Genomic DNA, 18,171 nt, shown 5'->3' with positions numbered 1-18,171 from the left:
GAAAAGATCAAACACAAAGATTATTATTATTATTTACATTAAGAAAAACATGATTCAACTGTTCAGATATTTACAAAACAAAATCCAATTAAGAAAATATTTAAAAAGTACTGGCCGGCGGATGTTGATGACATCATCAGAGGGGGACGGCGCAGAGCCGGATCAGGATCAGAACCAGGATCAGGATCAGAACCAGGACCAGGACCAGGACCAGGTGGATTATCGTCTGTTTTCGTCTGAATCAATCACATCGATCATCGATCGTGTTCCTTCAGACCTCGCGCTGCCTCGCGACCATAACAAGACGCCGCCAGGATCGACGAGACGTTTCCATGACAACGGTGACGGCGGAGGGGGATTACCTGCTGATACAACAGCTGCTGGTCAGGGTTAGTTGATCATCAATAGTTCTTATGGTTCACACCTCCTCAGTATTGATTAGTAATCGACCACATTGTTTTATAAATATAAATATTATCATCATTATAAATATCGTTACTAACCCTGATGCTTCATGATCTGTCATTAACCAGTTATTGATCAGCTAACCCTAACCTGTGTGTAACTAACCTGTGTGTAACTAACCTGTGTGTAACTAACCTGTGTGTAACTAACCTGTGTGTAATCCACCTGTGTGTAACCCACTTGTGTGTAACTAACCTGTGTGTAACCCACCTGTGTGTAACCCACTTGTGTGTAACTAACCTGTGTGTAACTAACCTGTGTGTAATCCACCTGTGTGTAACTAACCTGTGTGTAACTAACCTGTGTGTAACTAACCTGTGTGTAACCCACTTGTGTGTAACTCACCTGTGTGTAACTAACCTGTGTGTAACCCACTTGTGTGTAACTCACCTGTGTGTAACTAACCTGTGTGTAACCCACCTGTGTGTAACTAACCTGTGTGTAACCCACCTGTGTGTAACCCACCTGTGTGTAACTAACCTGTGTGTAACTAACCTGTGTGTAACTAACCTGTGTGTAACTAACCTGTGTGTAACCCACCTGTGTGTAACTCACCTGTGTGTAACTCACCTGTGTGTAACTAACCTGTGTGTAACTCACCTGTGTGTAACTCACCTGTGTGTAACCCACTTGTGTGTAACTAACCTGTGTGTAACCCACTTGTGTGTAACCCACTTGTGTGTAACTCACCTGTGTGTAACTAACCTGTGTGTAACCCACCTGTGTGTAACCCACCTGTGTGTAACCCACCTGTGTGTAACTCACCTGTGTGTAACTCACCTGTGTGTAACCCACCTGTGTGTAACTCACCTGTGTGTAACTCCTGTGTGTAACTCCTGTGTGTAACCCTCACCTGTGTGTAACTCCTGTGTGTAACCCACTTGTGTGTAACTCACCTGTGTGTAACTCACCTGTGTGTAACTCCTGTGTGTAACTCCTGTGTGTAACCCTCACCTGTGTGTAACTCCTGTGTGTAACCCACCTGTGTGTAACCCTCACCTGTGTGTTACCCACCTGTGTGTAACTCACCTGTGTGTAACTCCTGTGTGTAACTCACCTGTGTGTAACTCCTGTGTGTAACTCACCTGTGTGTAACTCACCTGTGTAACTCACCTGTGTGTAACTCACCTTGTGCAGCAGCTGTTCCTGTCAGACGTGTCAGTGTGAATCAAGTACGTGGTCATGTCTGAGTCGAGCAGTGATGGAGGGAAGTGGTTGGACGCTCACTATGACCCAGTGGCGGGCCTCTTCACCTTCTCGTCTTGCGTGGACCTGGCGGACCTGAGCGGGGACGGGGAGAGTCGGCTGGTGGTCGGCGACCTGGGCTCAGGTTCATCAGGCATGAAGCTGAAGGTGTACCGTGGGACGGCGCTGCTGAGTGAGAGCACCCTGCTGGACCTTCCCTCTGGCCTTGTCGCCTTCTTCATGGACCTGCACGAGCCGCGCATCCCCGCTGTCGCTGTGGCGTCCGGACCCTGCGTCTACGTCTACAAGAACCTGAGGCCGTACTTCAAGTTCACGCTGCCCGGTCTGGAGGTCAATACGCTGGAGCAGGTGAGTGTTTGCGTCGTGGTTGGTCTCAGGGTTGTGGTATCAGTGTTCCTGTGACATGTTGCTATGCTCTGATTGGTCAGGACGTGTGGCAGCAGGCGAGGGAGGGTCAGATCGACCCTCTGACTCTGAAGGAGATGTTGGAGAGCATCAGGAAGAAGGCAGATGTCCCACTGTCCGTACGTTCGCTCAGGTTTCTCTCTCTGGAGACCAACGACATGGACGAGTTCGTCCAGCTACACAAACAGCAGCCAATCAGACGACAGGTAACAGTTGCATCATCATCAGCATCATTTCATCAATTAACAAACATGGCAAGTGACTTTAGTGCTGAACATCATAAACATGCAGAAACTACCTAAAATGGCTGACAGCATCCTTTATGTAACTTCTACTCAGAATCCAGAGTCCATGTCCCATCTGCTTACATGGAGGAGGTTTATAGCCTATATTGCAGCCAGCCACCAGGGGGCAACCAAGATGATTTGGCTTCACTTTCGGGAGCCATCATGTCGTCTTTTATTTTAAAGTGACGTGAACGCAGCAGAAGAGAGAGACAGGAAGTGGCGTCTCAGTTAAAACGGTGTTGATCATTATGGATTATTGATTATCTGTGATGTTGTTTCAGACGGTCATCACCTGCATCGGGACTCTGAAGAAGAGCACGGCCGATGAGGACGGCGTCAGCTGTTTGGTGATCGGGACAGAGAGCAGCGACGTCTACGTCCTGGACCCCGAGGCCTTCATCATCCTGTCCAAGGTAACGTGCCACTCAGGACTACTTTCTCTGCAGCCTGAGCCACGGAGGAACACAGGCGTCGTTATCAGGCTCTGATCTCTAACGTCAGCGCGGTTTGATTTTTGTTGCTTTTTGAAATGACGTGTTGTAGATGACGCTGCCGGCTCCTCCCACCATGATGGATGTGACGGGTCAGTTCGACGTGGAGTTTCGCATCACGGTGGCGTGTCGCAATGGAAACATCTACATCCTGCGCAGGTGAGACACTTAAACACAACCTCTGACATGTCCGGAAGACGTTCACTGACGAAGATTTGTTTTAAAAACCAACGTGAAGTTACATGTTGATGGGAGCTGACATGCGCCTGTGCTGCTCCTCAGGGAGTCGGACAAACCAAAGTACTGCGTCGAGCTGGCGTCTCACCCGGTGGGTCTGGTCAGAGTCGGGAAGAACGTTGTGGTCGGCTGCACCGACGAGAGTCTGCAGGGTTTCACGCAGAAGGTAAACGCCACTTCCTAGGCACAAAACAACCTGACTTAACCTGATTGAGCTTGGGGGGGGGGGGTCTTCCACTTCAATGAACCACCTGACGTGAGTCTGACCAATCACAATGTCTGGCGTTGTGTCCTCAGGGGAAGAAGCTGTGGCAGACCATCCTCCCCGCTCCCATCACCACCATGGCGGCCATGGACCTTCCCACACGGGGGTTCCAGGCGGTTCTGGTGGGCCTTGCTAACTGTGAGGTGCAGCTGTACCGAGACAAGAACCTGCTGAGCACCATCAAGACGCCAGATGTGATCACCAGCATCTGCTTTGGCCGGTACGGACGCGAGGACGGGACGCTGATCATGACCACCAAGGGAGGTGGCCTGATGGTAAAGATCCTGAAGAGGACGGCGGCGTTCGACGACAGGGACACCGCCCCTGGGCCGCCGCTGGCCCAGAGCGTCCGCCTCAACGTGCCCAAGAAGACCAAGCTGTATGTGGACCAAACGCTGCGGGAGCGAGAGAACGGTGTGGCCATGCACCGCGCCTTCCAGATGGACCTGAGCCGCATGCGACTCGCTGCTGCCAAAGCTTATGTCAAGGCCCTGGAGTCCAGCCTGTCGCCGGTGTCCTCCAGCCTCTCCGAGCCGCTTAAGATGAATGCCGTGGTTCAGGGTCTGGGTCCATCCTTCAAACTGACCCTGAACGTTCAGAACACGGCGGCCTGTCGGCCCGTCATGGACCTGGCCATCAGCTTCCTGTACGACGAGAGCCTGTACCGCATGAGGAACCCGTACATGAGGATCCCACTGCTGGTGCCCGGACTCGTCTACCCCGTCGAGACCTTCGTGGAGTGCACCAGCGACAAGGGCATCTCTGACATCATCAAGGTGTTCGTCCTGCACGAGGGGAAGAGCTGCCCCCTGCTGACCGCTCACATCAACATGCCGGTGAGCGAGGGACTGATGCTAAACTGACCACGTCGTGCTGCAACTTTATTTAAAACAGAAACAAGGACACAGCGGCGTAACGTTTGGAGACTTGAAGTTAAAAATCATTAGATCAAAGTACGGAGGCAAAGAAAGAGAAATACAAAAACTGAAAAATGTAATTTAAGTTCCACTAAATTTATGACATTTAAATATTTTATTTTGATGAATGAATGTTGTTCATATTAATCTTGAATAAATAAAAGCACCTTCTTCTGTCTTTTTTTTAAAACAGCAAAGTCAAACGGTTTCAACCGTCCAATCAGATTCTGTTCTGTTAGTCACATGATACAAAACGCTGTGACCAATTCACATTATTTTCTCCTTTCTTTACCTCCATACCAGGATGACGACATTATCATTTGTCACAAAGAAAACGGATATTTTCGTTTATAGAATTGTAAGATGAGACGTTAATTCATCAGGTGAATGTAGATTTTTCTGATGTTGTAAGTTTGTGTCAATGTTTTTCACTTTGTCGTTTATTTCAGTTTGTAAGGTCACAAAGATTCATGTAGTTTCAACTCAGGGATAAAAAACATGAACACACATGTTCTTAAATTCTGTGTTTTTTTAAATGAAGTCTGGTTTGTAGAAAAATAAAATAAACTTATAATCAACACATTTCGACTGAAATTATTGAATTTTTCACGTTTGTAATTGTTACAACTTGGCTCAAGGCTGGACAAATTATGGAACACGACACATTTTACAACAACTACATCAAAAACCAAATTCTGTGCAATCATGATGAAGAGGCTTGACTTTTAAGGAGCCGTCTTTATTTGTTGTGTTTGTTTGCATCTGATCACATGTAAACTCGGTCAGAGGTCAGGTAAACAGCTGCTGTTTGAGTCCAGAGGTTTGATTCGGTCCCAGAGAAGGAAAGTGACTCAGCTTCATGTTGTGAAATAATAAAAAATCCTGTAACTGTTTGTTTGTCTCTGGACTTTTCACTGTGTCGAAACTTCAGCGTCTTTATAACGTGACGAGTCTGAACCAACTGAGTGTGAGCGGAGGAACGTGGATCTGAACATGAGAGCTGTCGGGGCTGTCGTCGTTTTGGGTGAGAAACTGAATTTACTCATGTGACAGATTCATCCACAGCTCAGGGATAAAAAAACATAAACTGACCAACACATGTCAACACAACTTAAAAGACACAATCAATTCTGTGTGTGTGTGTGTGCGCAGCTGCGTTGTGTGTGTGTGATGCTGTTCGGTTCGGACAGCTCTGCAGTGGAAACTCAGCGAACACCAGGCGAACATCGGACAGTTGGGGTCAAGGTCACTATGGAGCCAGACGGTAACAAAAAACACAACCACACAGATGCATCAAGGGAAACATAGGCCCTGCAGCTGTTTACACTTTGACACCAGAGAATAAAGATAAATATAACACAAAAAAAGTAAATAGCTGAATTGATTATTGATTGGCTGCGTGTGTTTCAGGGAAAACAGGGACCATAAAGGTCTGGACATCGTGTGCAGCGACGGATCAATAGTCTACGCTCCGTTTGACGTGACCCTCCGAGGACGACTCACCGTCTACACTGACGCCAATAAGGCCGCCATTAACAGCGGCATCAACCTGCAAGGAGGAGGTCGGTGCTCCGCCCCCTCTCAGCAGAATACAGAGGAGTTACTGTGATGTCATCAGGTCATTGATCGTCTTGTTGAACGTGTTGTTGCAGGTCTGTGCTTCAAGTTGTTCTACGTCAATCCAGACCGAACATCAGGCGAGGTGAGGAAGGGTCAGCGGATCGGCACCATGATGCCCATGCAGAGCGTTTATCCAGGAATGACGTCACACGTCCATGTCCAGATGTGTGACAAGAGTGACCCCACTCAATACTTCTGACAGCCTCACGGGGGAGCTGGCTCCTCCCACACCGACACGTTTCACTTTAAAAACTCTGGGGTTGTGTTGAGTCTGGACGAACAGAAACGGAGACTTTTGTAAACGATAATGAAGACGCCCGCGTTCCAGAGTATGTGAACGGTCATGTGACATGTATGTTCAAGTGTGTCCTTGTGGGCGGGGCCAGTGTTGGACCCAATGGACTCATGGAGAATCAATAAAAACATCAAAACAAGTTCTGTTGTTTGTTTCTTTCTGACATATTAATTATATAAATTATTATAGTAAAGATGATAAAGTTTTAGTTTTCACACATCAACACAAACATCAGTGAATGAAAACACGAGATAAAAACAGATGAACAGTAACTGATCTGGAACTAGTTTGTCACGTCAGGAGCATATATATATATACGTATATGTATGTATATATGTATGTATATATATACGTATATATATATATATATATACGTATATATATACGTATATATAAACTCCTCCTATCAACCTGTTTTCACACAACTGAAGTCCTGACGTGCTCCTGACGTGTTCCTATTTATATTATTTTTTCAGTCTCTGAAACATTTATTTTTATTTCCAGGGTGAAGAAGTTGTGATCGAGTGACGTCAGATGTTTTAATAAACAAGTCGTAAAAAGATCATAATAAAAAACAATATATAAAAACTTCTGGAATATCATTGGTCGAACACAGAGAGGGCGGGACTTAGGGGTCAAAGTTCATTTGAACCCGGAACATCAACAAAGTGACTTGAATCTTCCTCCGGTTCTCACCGACATGTTCTCCGCTTCACTGCCCACAAACCGTGTCCTGGTGGCGGCTGTCAGCCTGCTGCTCGCCCGCCTGTCCTGCTCCTCCCGGTCGCTCCCGGACATCCCGCACATCGCCGCTTACTTCGGGACGAAGACCCGGTACGAAGAGGTGAACCCGCAGCTGCTGCGGGACGTGTTCTCCGTTAACGCGTCCGTCCTCATGGCCCCGGACACCGAGCGCTGCTCCCCGGTCCACCTGACCGCCGTCATCAGGCACGGGAGCCGCTACCCGACCGTCAAGAACATCCGCAGGATCCAGAGACTGAGCCAGCTGGTCCGGGGAGAAGCCTCCAGAGGCCCCGGCGGCTCCGAGGACTGGCTGCGGGACATCCAGAGCCGCTGGGAGATGTGGTACACCGAGGACATGGACGGTAAAATATATATATTTATAAAATATCAACGTCACTAATTTCTAATAATATTTGATATTAATGTTTTGTATCAATTAACAATCGTCTTGTTTCCTCTCTGAACTTCAGATGTGCTTTGATCTTGTGAATGTTTCCTCAGGTCAGCTGGTGATGAAAGGCAGGGACGACCTGCGGCAGCTGGCCGGACGCCTGGCCACCTTGTTCCCGTCTCTGCTGTCGGACGAGAACCTGATGAAGAGGAGGATCAGTTTCAGGACCAGCTCCAAGCATCGATGTGTGAGCAGCGTGGAGGCGTTTCAGGACGGGCTGATGGAGCACTGGGGACACACCCACTTCTCAGGTGTGCTTCACCTGTAACTAACACACACACAGACAGACACACACACAGACAGACACACACACACACAGACAGACACACCCTCAGGTGTGCTTCACCTGTAACTAACACACACACACACACACACACACACAGACAGACACACCCTCAGGTGTGCTTCACCTGTAACTAACACACACACACACACACACACACACAGACAGACACAGACAGACACACCCTCAGGTGTGCTTCACCTGTAACTAACTAACACACACACAGACAGACACACCCTCAGGTGTGCTTCACCTGTAACTAACACACACACACACACACACACACAGACAGACACAGACAGACACACCCTCAGGTGTGCTTCACCTGTAACTAACACACACACACACACACAGACAGACACACACACAGACAGACACACCCTCAGGTGTGCTTCACCTGTAACTAACTAACACACACACAGACAGACACACCCTCAGGTGTGCTTCACCTGTAACTAACACACACACACACAGACAGACACACCCTCAGGTGTGCTTCACCTGTAACTAACACACACACACACACACACACACACACAGACAGACACAGACAGACACACCCTCAGGTGTGCTTCACCTGTAACTAACACACACACACACACACAGACAGACACACACACAGACAGACACACCCTCAGGTGTGCTTCACCTGTAACTAACTAACACACACACAGACAGACACACCCTCAGGTGTGCTTCACCTGTAACTAACACACACACACACAGACAGACACACCCTCAGGTGTGCTTCACCTGTAACTAACACACACACACACACACAGACACACACACACACAGACAGACACACCCTCAGGTGTGCTTCACCTGTAACACCATCTGTGTGAAACTGTGTCTCTGCAGAGGACAGGTACAGCCACGTTGTGGACGATCAGCTGATGCGTTTCTTTGAGCGTTGCCGTGGTTACGTGGAGGGTGTGGAGAACAACCGCTCGGCGCTGCTGGAGGTGGACAAGTTCAAACATGGGGACGAGATGGAGGGAGTGAGGAGGAGGACGGAGGAGAGACTGAACCTTCCTCAGCACCGACTCACACCAGGTAGAAGTCTGTGTCTCCTGTAGACTGAAGTCTGTCCCCCTGTGTCTCCTGTAGACTGAAGTCTGTCCCCGTGTCTCCTGTAGACTGAAGTCTGTCCCCCTGTGTCTCCTGTAGACTGAAGTCTGTCCCCGTGTCTCCTGTAGACTGAAGTCTGTCCCTCTGTGTCTCCTGTAGACTGAAGTCTGTCCCCGTGTCTCCTGTAGACTGAAGTCTGTCCCTGTGTCTCCTGTAGATCTTGTTGAAGCAGCGTTCTTCCTGTGTTCCTATGAGCTCTCCATCAAATCTCTTTATTCTCCGTGGTGTTTCCTGTTCGACGAGAACGACGCCAAGGTGCAGACGTATGACTGAACACACACACACACACACACACACACACACACACACACACACACGGGAGGGTCAGAGGTCGTCTCAGCGGTGATGATGTCACATGTTAGCGTCCACTCCACAGGTGCTGGAGTACAAGTCGGACCTGAAGCAGTACTGGAAGCGCTCTCATGGTCATGTGATCAGCAGTCTGTCCAGCTGTCCTCTCTTCCATCACATCTTCAGGACGCTCGACAAAGCTGGACGTCCCCGCAGGTCGATATTCAAGAACAGATCAATTAATCAATCAAGTTAATTTTCTCCTTCTAATCTGTTTTCATTGGACGAAGCTGTCCGAGCGCCGACCATCATCATCACGTGACCTCTGAACTCTGACAGGTCCAGTGAGGCGTCGCCCGAGCCGGCTTCCATCCTGCTGGGTCACGCTGAGACGCTCCTCCCCCTCCTCTCCCTGCTGGGACTCTACAAAGACCAGACTCCGCCGACTGCCAACAACTACCAATCACAGCACGGTACGAAGCCCCGCCTCTGCCCTGACGTCCAATCAGACATGAGGACGTAGTGTGAGATCACGCCTGTGGGTTTGTAACATTTCTCACAACATGGTTGCTACAGATGTTCTTAGTGGCCGCTCTGAGTATTGCAGCATCTGCGCTCATGTGACGTCATGTGAGCCCAAGAAAACGAAACGTATTTTATTTAAGTAAATTTTGTAGATTTAGTTTCGTCTTTTTATTTTTGCTCTCAAACTAAAGAAATGAAAACAGACGGTGTCGTTTTTTCAGGAAGAAGTTTCCGGACCAGCCGGATCGTCCCGTACGCCGCCAACCTGCTCTTCGTCCTGTACGACTGCCAGCGAGGCCCCGCGTGCAGCTACTCATTAACGAGTCTCCGGTTCGATTCCCGGGGCTGGAATCGGAGGTTGCCCCGCTGTGTACCGGGACGTCCGGGCCACGTACCGCCACCTACTGGACGGCTGTGACTTCCACATGGAGTGTGAGGGAGGAGCGGAGGTCGAGGACCAACACACTGAGCTCTGAGAGGTGAGACACCAAGTCACTCCCTAACGCCAGCTGTCCAATCACAGCCCAGCTGCAGCACCTGCACGAACGAGATGTTAATCCTGAAACATCATGTGACGAGCATCGTCCTGTCGTGTTAGTGAAACAACGGCGCTGCACTTTTGACGTCGATGTCGAGAAAGTCGACGACTGACGGATGTTCGTCCAGTGTGATTTATTATGTCTCACCAGTAACACAAGGTTTAATGTCCTCTTCTTCTTCTGCAGCGATTTAAAGGCAGCAGCGCCCCCTGCTGGTCATACACTCAGGAGACGAGACGCCACGACTCAGTGAACTTTTAACCTTTGAACCTCGACGAGGACACAGTTTTTCTTTGAAACTTTACGTTGTTTATTTAATCTGATGTTAATGATCATGTGACGGGTTTATTTGATTTTCTACTGATTCAGATTTGTTGATGATTTTACTTATGGGATGTCTCAGTCTGAGGGAAGGTTTTCACAATAAAAGCTCTGGTTCATCTGTGGTGATGGAATAGATTAGTTTTGCCGTCAGGGTGAATTTTGATTTTGGCCTTTGTGCCTAAAATGGTTAAAAGTGACGATTCAGATTTTTATAAATTGTCCCTTTTTCAGATTATTTAAAATTTGTTTTGTTTTTATTTTCTGTGATGCCAAATCTTTCTAAATAAAAGCTTTAAAAATACATTCTGAATATTAAAAATGATCTTTACAGCGTTTTGTAACTTTTTATCCTGTAACAAAAAACAAACTAAAAATTTGAAATATTTTTTCATATTCCAGAAGTCATGTTATGAACAATAAATATTAATAAGTGTTGGGTTCAGTGTGAAACGATTTTAAAATTAACGTAATTTGTTTTTAATTTAAGAAAAAGGGAAAGATTGTAAAAGTCAAATTCAAGGCAGCTAGAAGTTAAATTGATTGGTTATGTGCTTTGATTACTTTATTAAAAAATCTAAAGACATTTGGTATAATTTAAGTTAATTGATATTTTATTTTCCTTCAGGTAAAAAATATTTATTTCATATTAAGAATTTGACATCCTGTCACCTGTTGCCCTTTATTTGCATCAACTTTAATTTTATCAATAATTACATGACACATTTTAATTGATACTTTTTCAATATCTTGATCAAATATTTGTAATGATTCCATTATTGTATTAAATTAATTTCATTGTCATTTCAGACATTTTTACATCATAACAGGAATTAACTACACAGTTTTGGTTTTCATTAACCAAAACTGACATTTACAGATGAATCAATGAATAATTATAATTCATAAGAAATCAAGTATCTTAGATTTCAGCTTTTTTATGTCTCAATGGAAACTGAGTCTTCAGTCTAGAGACTGGATTCAAAACCACACTGAACATCCCAGTAACAAACTGAAACCACAGGCTGATCCAACGTGTGTGAATTTCATCAAGTCACCATGTGACTCAGTGGGTGTGGCCTCCTCCTGCCTGCATGTTCTCCTGACGTCTGGACATGATGCTCTGGACATAACCCTTTCATCCTGGTACCTAACAGCAGTCAGGGAACCGTTGGCTGGGACATGAAGGTCTGTTGACCCTCCCAGGATCGTCCTCCTCAGACGTCACTGATCCACCAAACTGGTCATAGATGATGTCACCACAGCTTCTCCAGACTCGTTCACACCTGTCACATGTGCTCAGTGTGAACCTGCTCATCTGTGAGGAGAACGAGGCTCCAGTGGGGAACCTGCTGGTCCTGGTGTTGTCTGGTGAATGGAGCTGCTCGGTGCTGTGAGCTCAGGTCCCACTAGAGGGCGTCGGCCTCATGCCTCCTCATGGAGTCTTCATTTAACCTATTTTATTTCCACTGATTCACAATCACTTGTTTCCTAAATGGACAGATTGATATCTGAAGTCGAACTGACTTGGTGTTTTACTGTGAGCGTTAAAGGGCCCATATTGTGTAAAATACATCTTTGGTGCTTTTACTATCTGTAATGACTTGAAGGGGCCAGTAGGGGGCCTCAGAGTATGAAAACAGTCACTCCGGACTTCTTCACTCTGTCCATTCTAAGAAATGTGTTATTGAAACGTCTCGTTTCGTACTTTCTCTCCGTATGATGTCATCATGGAATCGCACTCTTCTCTCAGCCCCACCCAGCCACTAATATATATTATCTTAGGGAACCAATACCTCAAATTAAATCCCAGAAAGGTGTAAAATACAGGGCCTTTAAGGTTCCCTCACTTTACTGCAGTTTTCAGTTCCATATGCGTCTCACTTCCTCCGATGTCCACCTGCAGATCACATCAGTGGATCAAGTCAGACCAAATCTATCTCGACTCACCTAATGATACAACTGTAGATGGAGGCGTCTCCATAGCAACGGGCCATAAAGGCTCATGGGTATTCAGAACAAAAAGCTACTCTGAACCTGAGGAGTTTTATTTTCAGAAAAATGACTCAAAATGTAATTCAGGTGATTTTCACTCATACAGCTGCTGAAAATAGTCCCCAACAAACTCACTGTTTCCTCCAGGTTGAGTCTGAAAATCTCCAAACAAACTTTATTTACAGTCATTTCTGCAGCGAGCAGCAACAGAGTGTTTAAACGTTGACATGGGTTCGAGAGCAGGATCGAGTTTCAAAATTACATTTAACAACAATGAGACATTTCTTTAAGTTTAAACATCTTCAGGCAGAAGAACTCTGGACCAGTTCAACAAATAATTAAAAGTTTTCATTTCTGGATCAACCAGTGATTCTCAAACGTTTCTGTGACAGGGTTTTTTTTTTCTGCGTCTGAAAGTGGTAGATCATGAAATCAAACCAACAGAGAAAAGCAGTGGCACATGTTGAACATATTTAAACATGTGAGGCTGCGCTAAGTGAAGTCCAACCTGTGACGGCAGGCTGAGGTCATGTGATCAGTCCAGAGCGGCGTGCAGCAAGGCGCCCTGTCCGCCTGCAGATTTAGATTTCTTCATCTTGCAGATGGCCCTCTGAAGGTCGGACTGATGGATCGGACGAATGCAGTCCTCGGATAAACTAAGAGACAGAAAAACATTTGGAAGAATAAAAGACTTCGGTTCTTAAGACAAAGAAAATATCAATGTGCGCCTACAAGGTTTTACATGAGGTCTACATGAATTCATTATTAACACATAACTCCTTATGAGACGTTTCTGTCAGATACCTGTCGTCGTGACTGTGGACAAAGTCTCGCACACAAAGCAGCGCCGCATCACGACACATCTCTCTGAGGTCACTTCCTGAGAAGCCGTCTGTCTCCTTGGCGACGTCAACGAGGTCGATCGAGGAGTCCACCTGCGGAGAGACCGAGGTGATCACCCAATGCAGAATATATATATATATAAATAAAATCGATGATCAGCGACCTAATTTAAATAAATCTGTTTATATAAACTCACGCTCTCGTTCTCCAGGATGAGTTTGAGGATCTGCTCCCTCTGACTCACACTCTGCACAAAAAACACAACACACACACACGTCATTGGCGGCGTCGTCGTTAAGATTTTAAATCGTTGTTCATTTCGTGATTCAGTCGTACAGGCTGGTTGATGTGGAACCTGGTCGGCATCCTACGCAGAATGGCAGAGTCCAGATCCTGAGGACGGTTGGTGGCTCCCATTATGATCACCTGACACACACAGACACACACACATTAAAACATGACTTTCCTCGACTGTCCATCGCTGCAGCTTCTCTTTTCAGCCGTGTCTTTAAGACCCCTTACTTATAAAGTCAGCTGGTCCACTCTGTTGTGATTTGTCAACAGTTATGGCACATTTAGGAAATGTCAGACTACGCTCTCGCTGTACCCAGGTTTGTTAGGGGGCGTGTCAGACTAGCGGCGAGGCCTGTGGCTAAGGCTAGCCACTCATGTGACCTGAACATCCCGTGTTTGTACCTGGCAGTGGTGGTCGGTGTCCAGTCCGTCCCACAGACTCATGAACTGAGCCTTCATCATGGCGGTGGCTTCATGGTCGGAGCTGGAGCGACTCCTCAGGAACGAGTCTGACGAAACACACACACACACACACGTCAACACACTGATGCCTGCTGGTCAGAGGAAGGTACTGCACCACATGGCCGCCCCTCAATTGGTACCACACCTATCTCGTCGATGAAGATGATTGACGGCTGCAGTTTAACAGCCAATGAGAAGACGGCGGCCGCCAGTTTCTGGGATTCTCCGTACCACTTGTCCGTCAGAGTGCTGGGCTGCAGGTTGATGAAACGAAACCCCGCCTCCTTGGCCGTCGCCTTGGCGATCAACGTCTTACCGCAGCCAGGGGGCCCGTACAGCAACACGCCTGTAACCAGGTGACAGGATGAGAATTATGGTCTGGACCCATTACACCTTCATTCCTCCTCTCCTTCCTCCCCTTTTCAGCTTCTAACCTAATTCATCTTTTCTCTTCACTTTCTTCCTTCTTTCCTTCCACCCTTATTCCTTTCCTTCTTCGTCTCTTTGATTTCCTTCACCCAACCCTTAGTGCTGCCTTACCTTCCTTTACCTCATCCGTCCATCTCTCAACTTCAACCTTTCTTTTGTTTTTCTTTTCTTCCCTCCTCCCCTTTTTTCCTACTTTCAATTCATCCATCCTCCCTGCTTCTTTTTCCTGTCTTCTTCGCTTCCATCCTTCATTCCTCAATGCTTTCCTCCATCTATCCTTCCTCCCTCCTTTAATCCTTTATTTGTTCCATCCCTCTCCCTCCCATTGTTCCGTCTCTAACCTTTAGGGGGCTGCAGCAGCCTGGAGCCCCGGAACAGGTGTCTCTTCTGAACAGGTAAAATCACTGTCTCCTTTAATTCGGTGATGATCTCGTCCAGACCTGCAATGTCTCTCCAGGTGATCTACAGTCACATTACCACAAAAATCACGTTCACCGTCAATCACTCTGCTGATTATTTTCTTGATCAATCAACTTATTATTAAAGTAAAATGTCTGTTACTATCAACTTCCTGTTCATTTAGATCTTCATACGATCAATGAACCTTTTAGTTCCTTGATAAAAGTTCTTGGAAGTAAAATCTGGCGAAACGTCTTGGTCCTGAACTGAGGCTCAGTCTTTAACGAAGCGTCTGATAAATGAGTGAATGAAGAAGTGTTACCTGCATAGTGAGCGGGTCCACCAGGTGAGCTGCGATGCTCATCTCGTACTCTGACAGCTTCACGTTCTTTACTCCGATCTGACGCATCAGCTTCTCGGCCTGAGACACAAAGACAAAGTCTTTGACGCCGACATTTTCACAAACGCTGCAGATGACTGTGAAATGAGTCAGACTCCGCCCACACTGAAGAACCATAACTCGACCTTAACTGTCAGTGACAGTTCCACCTAGTCGTCACTCCAAGAGAAGACATCCCGGCTCTTTCTGTTCCTCGTTTGTAGTTTTTTCATTAACTAGGCAACCAACTGCAGGGTAGACAATCTACTTCCTGTTTACACCACATGACCAGTGTGAGTTAGTGTGGACGGAGCCTTAAGGAACAGTTTGACTGGCTGCGTGTTTCCTGTCCCTCTGACCAGTGACTAAAACAGGTCAAAGTGTCTGACTCACCTGTTTCTGAGCCTCCACCTTCTGCTTCCTGGTGGGGTCGATGGCGTCCACCATCCACTTGATGGTGAAGTAGGTGACAGCTCCGAATATGGTGAGACGGAAGAGGAGGCCGATGACCTCGTTCCTGCCCAGAGGACGGGCAATGTTTTCAACTGGAACCTCCCTCAATCCCATGGTGATGAACACACACAGAGCTGCAACAACAACACAAACAACAACAACAACCAGTAACTTAATGAAAGAAACTAAAGTCCCCCCTGTGGTTGTCTCCACCACCCAGTGCAGTTTCAGTCTACACACTCATGAGGTTTAAAACAAACTCATTTGAAGAAATTCACTCAGTGTTTTTGAGATATATACGAACAACCTGAGAAGAGACATTGACGTCTTAACAACTAAAGATGTTACAGTTAAGATCAGAATGTGATTCTTCTGTCAGACTCTCAAGCAGCTCGTTAACAGTTTCTAACTCTCAATGAAGATAATAATTATGTTTCAGCTCATCAATAATATTTATGAATGAAAATGTTTTTATTGTAATAAAATCCAGTGGTTTTTTAATTGTTGAAGTTCTGGTCTTCAGTTATAGGGTCTGTCCCAATTCACCCCTACCACTTGACTCCACCCCTTTGTTTTGTGAATAGTGTTGTTCCATTTCTCTATGGGTTTTATTAAAACACAAACATTTGGAACAGTAAAGAGAAGAACACTTGAGAAAATGTTGGACTTCACATAAAACTACGTAAACAAAAATAACCAAAGAATAGTAAAGAGGTGTGTGTCTGGGTGGACGTCTGGACGGCGGATTCGCTGATGACGTAACGAGTTGTGTCCCACTCGTTAAGATTAGTTTCTGTTTCTCACTTTAACTCTAAGACACTTTCTGTTTCTAAAAGGAAGTGAAGACATGTTGAACTGAATCTGGTGACACGTTCTTCTGACTGACACCGACGCTCCAGGCAAACAGAAACTGTATCACTGGGAGGGTCCCACTGAGGCTCCCCTGGACCCCCGCAGGTCCGAGGACCACAGACCGGACCCCCGCAGGTCCGAGAACCACAGTCCGGACCCCCGCAGGTCCGAGGACCACAGTCCGGACCCCCGCAGGTCCGAGAACCACAGACCCCCGCAGGTCCGAGACCACAGACGGACCCCGCAGGTCCGAGAACCACAGACCGGACCCCGCAGGTCCGAGAACCACAGTCCGGACCCCCGCAGGTCCGAGAACCACAGACCGGACCCCGCAGGTCCGAGAACCACAGTCCGGACCCCCGCAGGTCCGAGGACCACAGTCCGGACCCCCGCAGGTCCGAGAACCACAGACCGGACCCCCGCAGGTCCGAGAACCACAGACCGGACCCCCGCAGGTCCGAGAGAACCACAGACCGGACCCCCGCAGGTCCCGAGACCACAGTCCGGACCCCGCAGGTCCGAGACCACAGTCCGGACCCCCGCAGGTCCGAGAACCACAGACCGGAACCCCGCAGGTCCGAGGACCACAGTCCGGACCCCCGCAGGTCCGAGAACCACAGACCGGACCCCCGCAGGTCCGAGAACCACAGACCGGACCCCCGCAGGTCCGAGGACCACAGTCCGGACCCCCGCAGGTCCGAGAACCACAGACCGGACCCCCGCAGGTCCGAGAACCACAGACCGGACCCCGCACGCGAGGTCCGAGAGAAGACCAGAGGTCCGAGACCACAGACCGGACCCCGCAGGTCCGAGGACCACAGACCGGACCCCCGCAGGTCCGAGGACCCCGCTACCCTCATTATTAAACCGAAAACACCGCGCGGCTAGCGGCTAACCGTAGCATTAGCTTGACCTTCTGGGCTCTCCGGCCGCAGCGGAGCTTCTCCCCGGGGAGAAACCGGCAACGCGCCACTAAGTCCGAGAGAAAATCTCCAGACAATGATGTTAATCCGGTAAAACACACACACTCACACAGAGACACACGCAGACAGACACACATCACCTGCTCCGGTCACAGCTGCACTTCCTGTCTGCTCTTCTTCTGTGGTGCTGATGCGGGTTGTCTTCTTCTACTGAATGGAATCTCAGTCCCGCCCCCTGCAGGGAGCAGGAGGGAGAAGGTGGATTTTGAAAAACAACTTTATTTAATACGATCAGATTTACAAAAGATTATCAAATCAAAGACAAATTAAAAAACAGAATATAAATGAAACTAATAACTGAAGGAAACAGAAACATCTCAGAGATGAAAACATTAAATCTGCAGCTCAGTCTGAGCAGCAGAAGACTTCCAGATATCTGAGGACCTCGAGTGGAACTAAAAGAAAACTTATTACTAGGATGTTATCATTTAATTCGTATTTTATTTATTTATTTATTATTTTATCACTATTCTTTTATATAATCTAATTTGTGCAAAATGTCCCTTGTTATTTGGTATAAATAATGTTTTAAGTTTTCTATAAAAAAATGATGTTCTCGGCTCATTATTTCTCTCCAAAGAGGATGTGACGAGTTTCCATCTCCTTCTG

At 47.3% G+C, this 18,171-nt stretch overlaps 4 protein-coding genes and 1 long non-coding RNA gene across 7 annotated transcripts; 3 read left to right on the top strand and 2 right to left on the bottom strand.

The window, feature by feature from the left end:
• Positions 1-138: 138 nt before the first annotated feature.
• bbs1 (Bardet-Biedl syndrome 1) lies at positions 139-4,360 on the top strand. Of its 2 annotated transcripts, none has more exons than XM_034569827.1 (7): positions 139-389; positions 1,603-2,019; positions 2,100-2,282; positions 2,645-2,776; positions 2,907-3,013; positions 3,137-3,257; positions 3,389-4,360. In XM_034569827.1, exons 2-7 carry the CDS (start codon positions 1,648-1,650, stop codon positions 4,217-4,219), a joined length of 1,746 nt encoding a protein of 581 aa, XP_034425718.1. In that variant the 5' UTR covers positions 139-389; positions 1,603-1,647; the 3' UTR covers positions 4,220-4,360. The 2 variants fall into 2 exon arrangements, with proteins under 2 accessions (XP_034425718.1, XP_034425719.1); XM_034569828.1 differs by having other exon boundaries at positions 174-214; positions 3,389-4,219.
• On the bottom strand, positions 494-1,633 carry LOC117752494. The gene is made up of 3 exons (XR_004612091.1): positions 1,575-1,633; positions 1,480-1,507; positions 494-570 (listed from the first exon to the last, which is right to left on the bottom strand). It is a non-coding gene; the product is annotated as an uncharacterized LOC117752494 (long non-coding RNA).
• Positions 4,361-5,167: 807 nt separating the features above from the next.
• Positions 5,168-6,384, top strand: lect2l (leukocyte cell-derived chemotaxin 2 like). Its single transcript, XM_034569832.1, has 5 exons — positions 5,168-5,297; positions 5,426-5,537; positions 5,684-5,835; positions 5,926-6,101; positions 6,258-6,384. The coding sequence occupies exons 1-4, from the start codon at positions 5,267-5,269 to the stop codon at positions 6,090-6,092; spliced, it is 462 nt and encodes a 153-aa protein (XP_034425723.1). The 5' UTR covers positions 5,168-5,266; the 3' UTR covers positions 6,093-6,101; positions 6,258-6,384.
• A 312-nt stretch (positions 6,385-6,696) lies between these two features.
• minpp1b (multiple inositol-polyphosphate phosphatase 1b) lies at positions 6,697-10,775 on the top strand. Its single transcript, XM_034570872.1, is given in 9 exon segments — positions 6,697-7,294; positions 7,434-7,634; positions 8,528-8,722; positions 8,955-9,052; positions 9,174-9,304; positions 9,428-9,561; positions 9,835-9,909; positions 9,912-9,980; positions 9,983-10,775. Coding segments are annotated over 9 exon segments (1,416 nt in total). The 5' UTR covers positions 6,697-6,888; the 3' UTR covers positions 10,090-10,775.
• Positions 10,776-12,599: 1,824 nt separating this feature from the next.
• atad1b (ATPase family AAA domain containing 1b) lies at positions 12,600-17,737 on the bottom strand. Of its 2 annotated transcripts, none has more exons than XM_034569752.1 (10): positions 17,643-17,737; positions 15,668-15,861; positions 15,218-15,316; positions 14,838-14,958; positions 14,213-14,413; positions 14,008-14,114; positions 13,648-13,737; positions 13,508-13,558; positions 13,273-13,403; positions 12,600-13,124 (listed from the first exon to the last, which is right to left on the bottom strand). In XM_034569752.1, exons 2-10 carry the CDS (start codon positions 15,839-15,841, stop codon positions 13,004-13,006), a joined length of 1,095 nt encoding a protein of 364 aa, XP_034425643.1. In that variant the 5' UTR covers positions 15,842-15,861; positions 17,643-17,737; the 3' UTR covers positions 12,600-13,003. The 2 variants fall into 2 exon arrangements, with proteins under 2 accessions (XP_034425643.1, XP_034425644.1); XM_034569753.1 differs by lacking the exon at positions 17,643-17,737 and adding an exon at positions 17,493-17,515.
• Positions 17,738-18,171: the final 434 nt, after the last annotated feature.

The sequence above is a fragment of the Hippoglossus hippoglossus genome, chromosome 19 (assembly GCF_009819705.1).
Source record: "Hippoglossus hippoglossus isolate fHipHip1 chromosome 19, fHipHip1.pri, whole genome shotgun sequence".
NCBI classification, from domain to species: domain Eukaryota; kingdom Metazoa; phylum Chordata; class Actinopteri; order Pleuronectiformes; family Pleuronectidae; genus Hippoglossus; species Hippoglossus hippoglossus.
The sequence above is the reverse complement of the archived record's forward strand: the minus strand, read 5'-3'. Positions and strand labels throughout refer to the sequence as shown.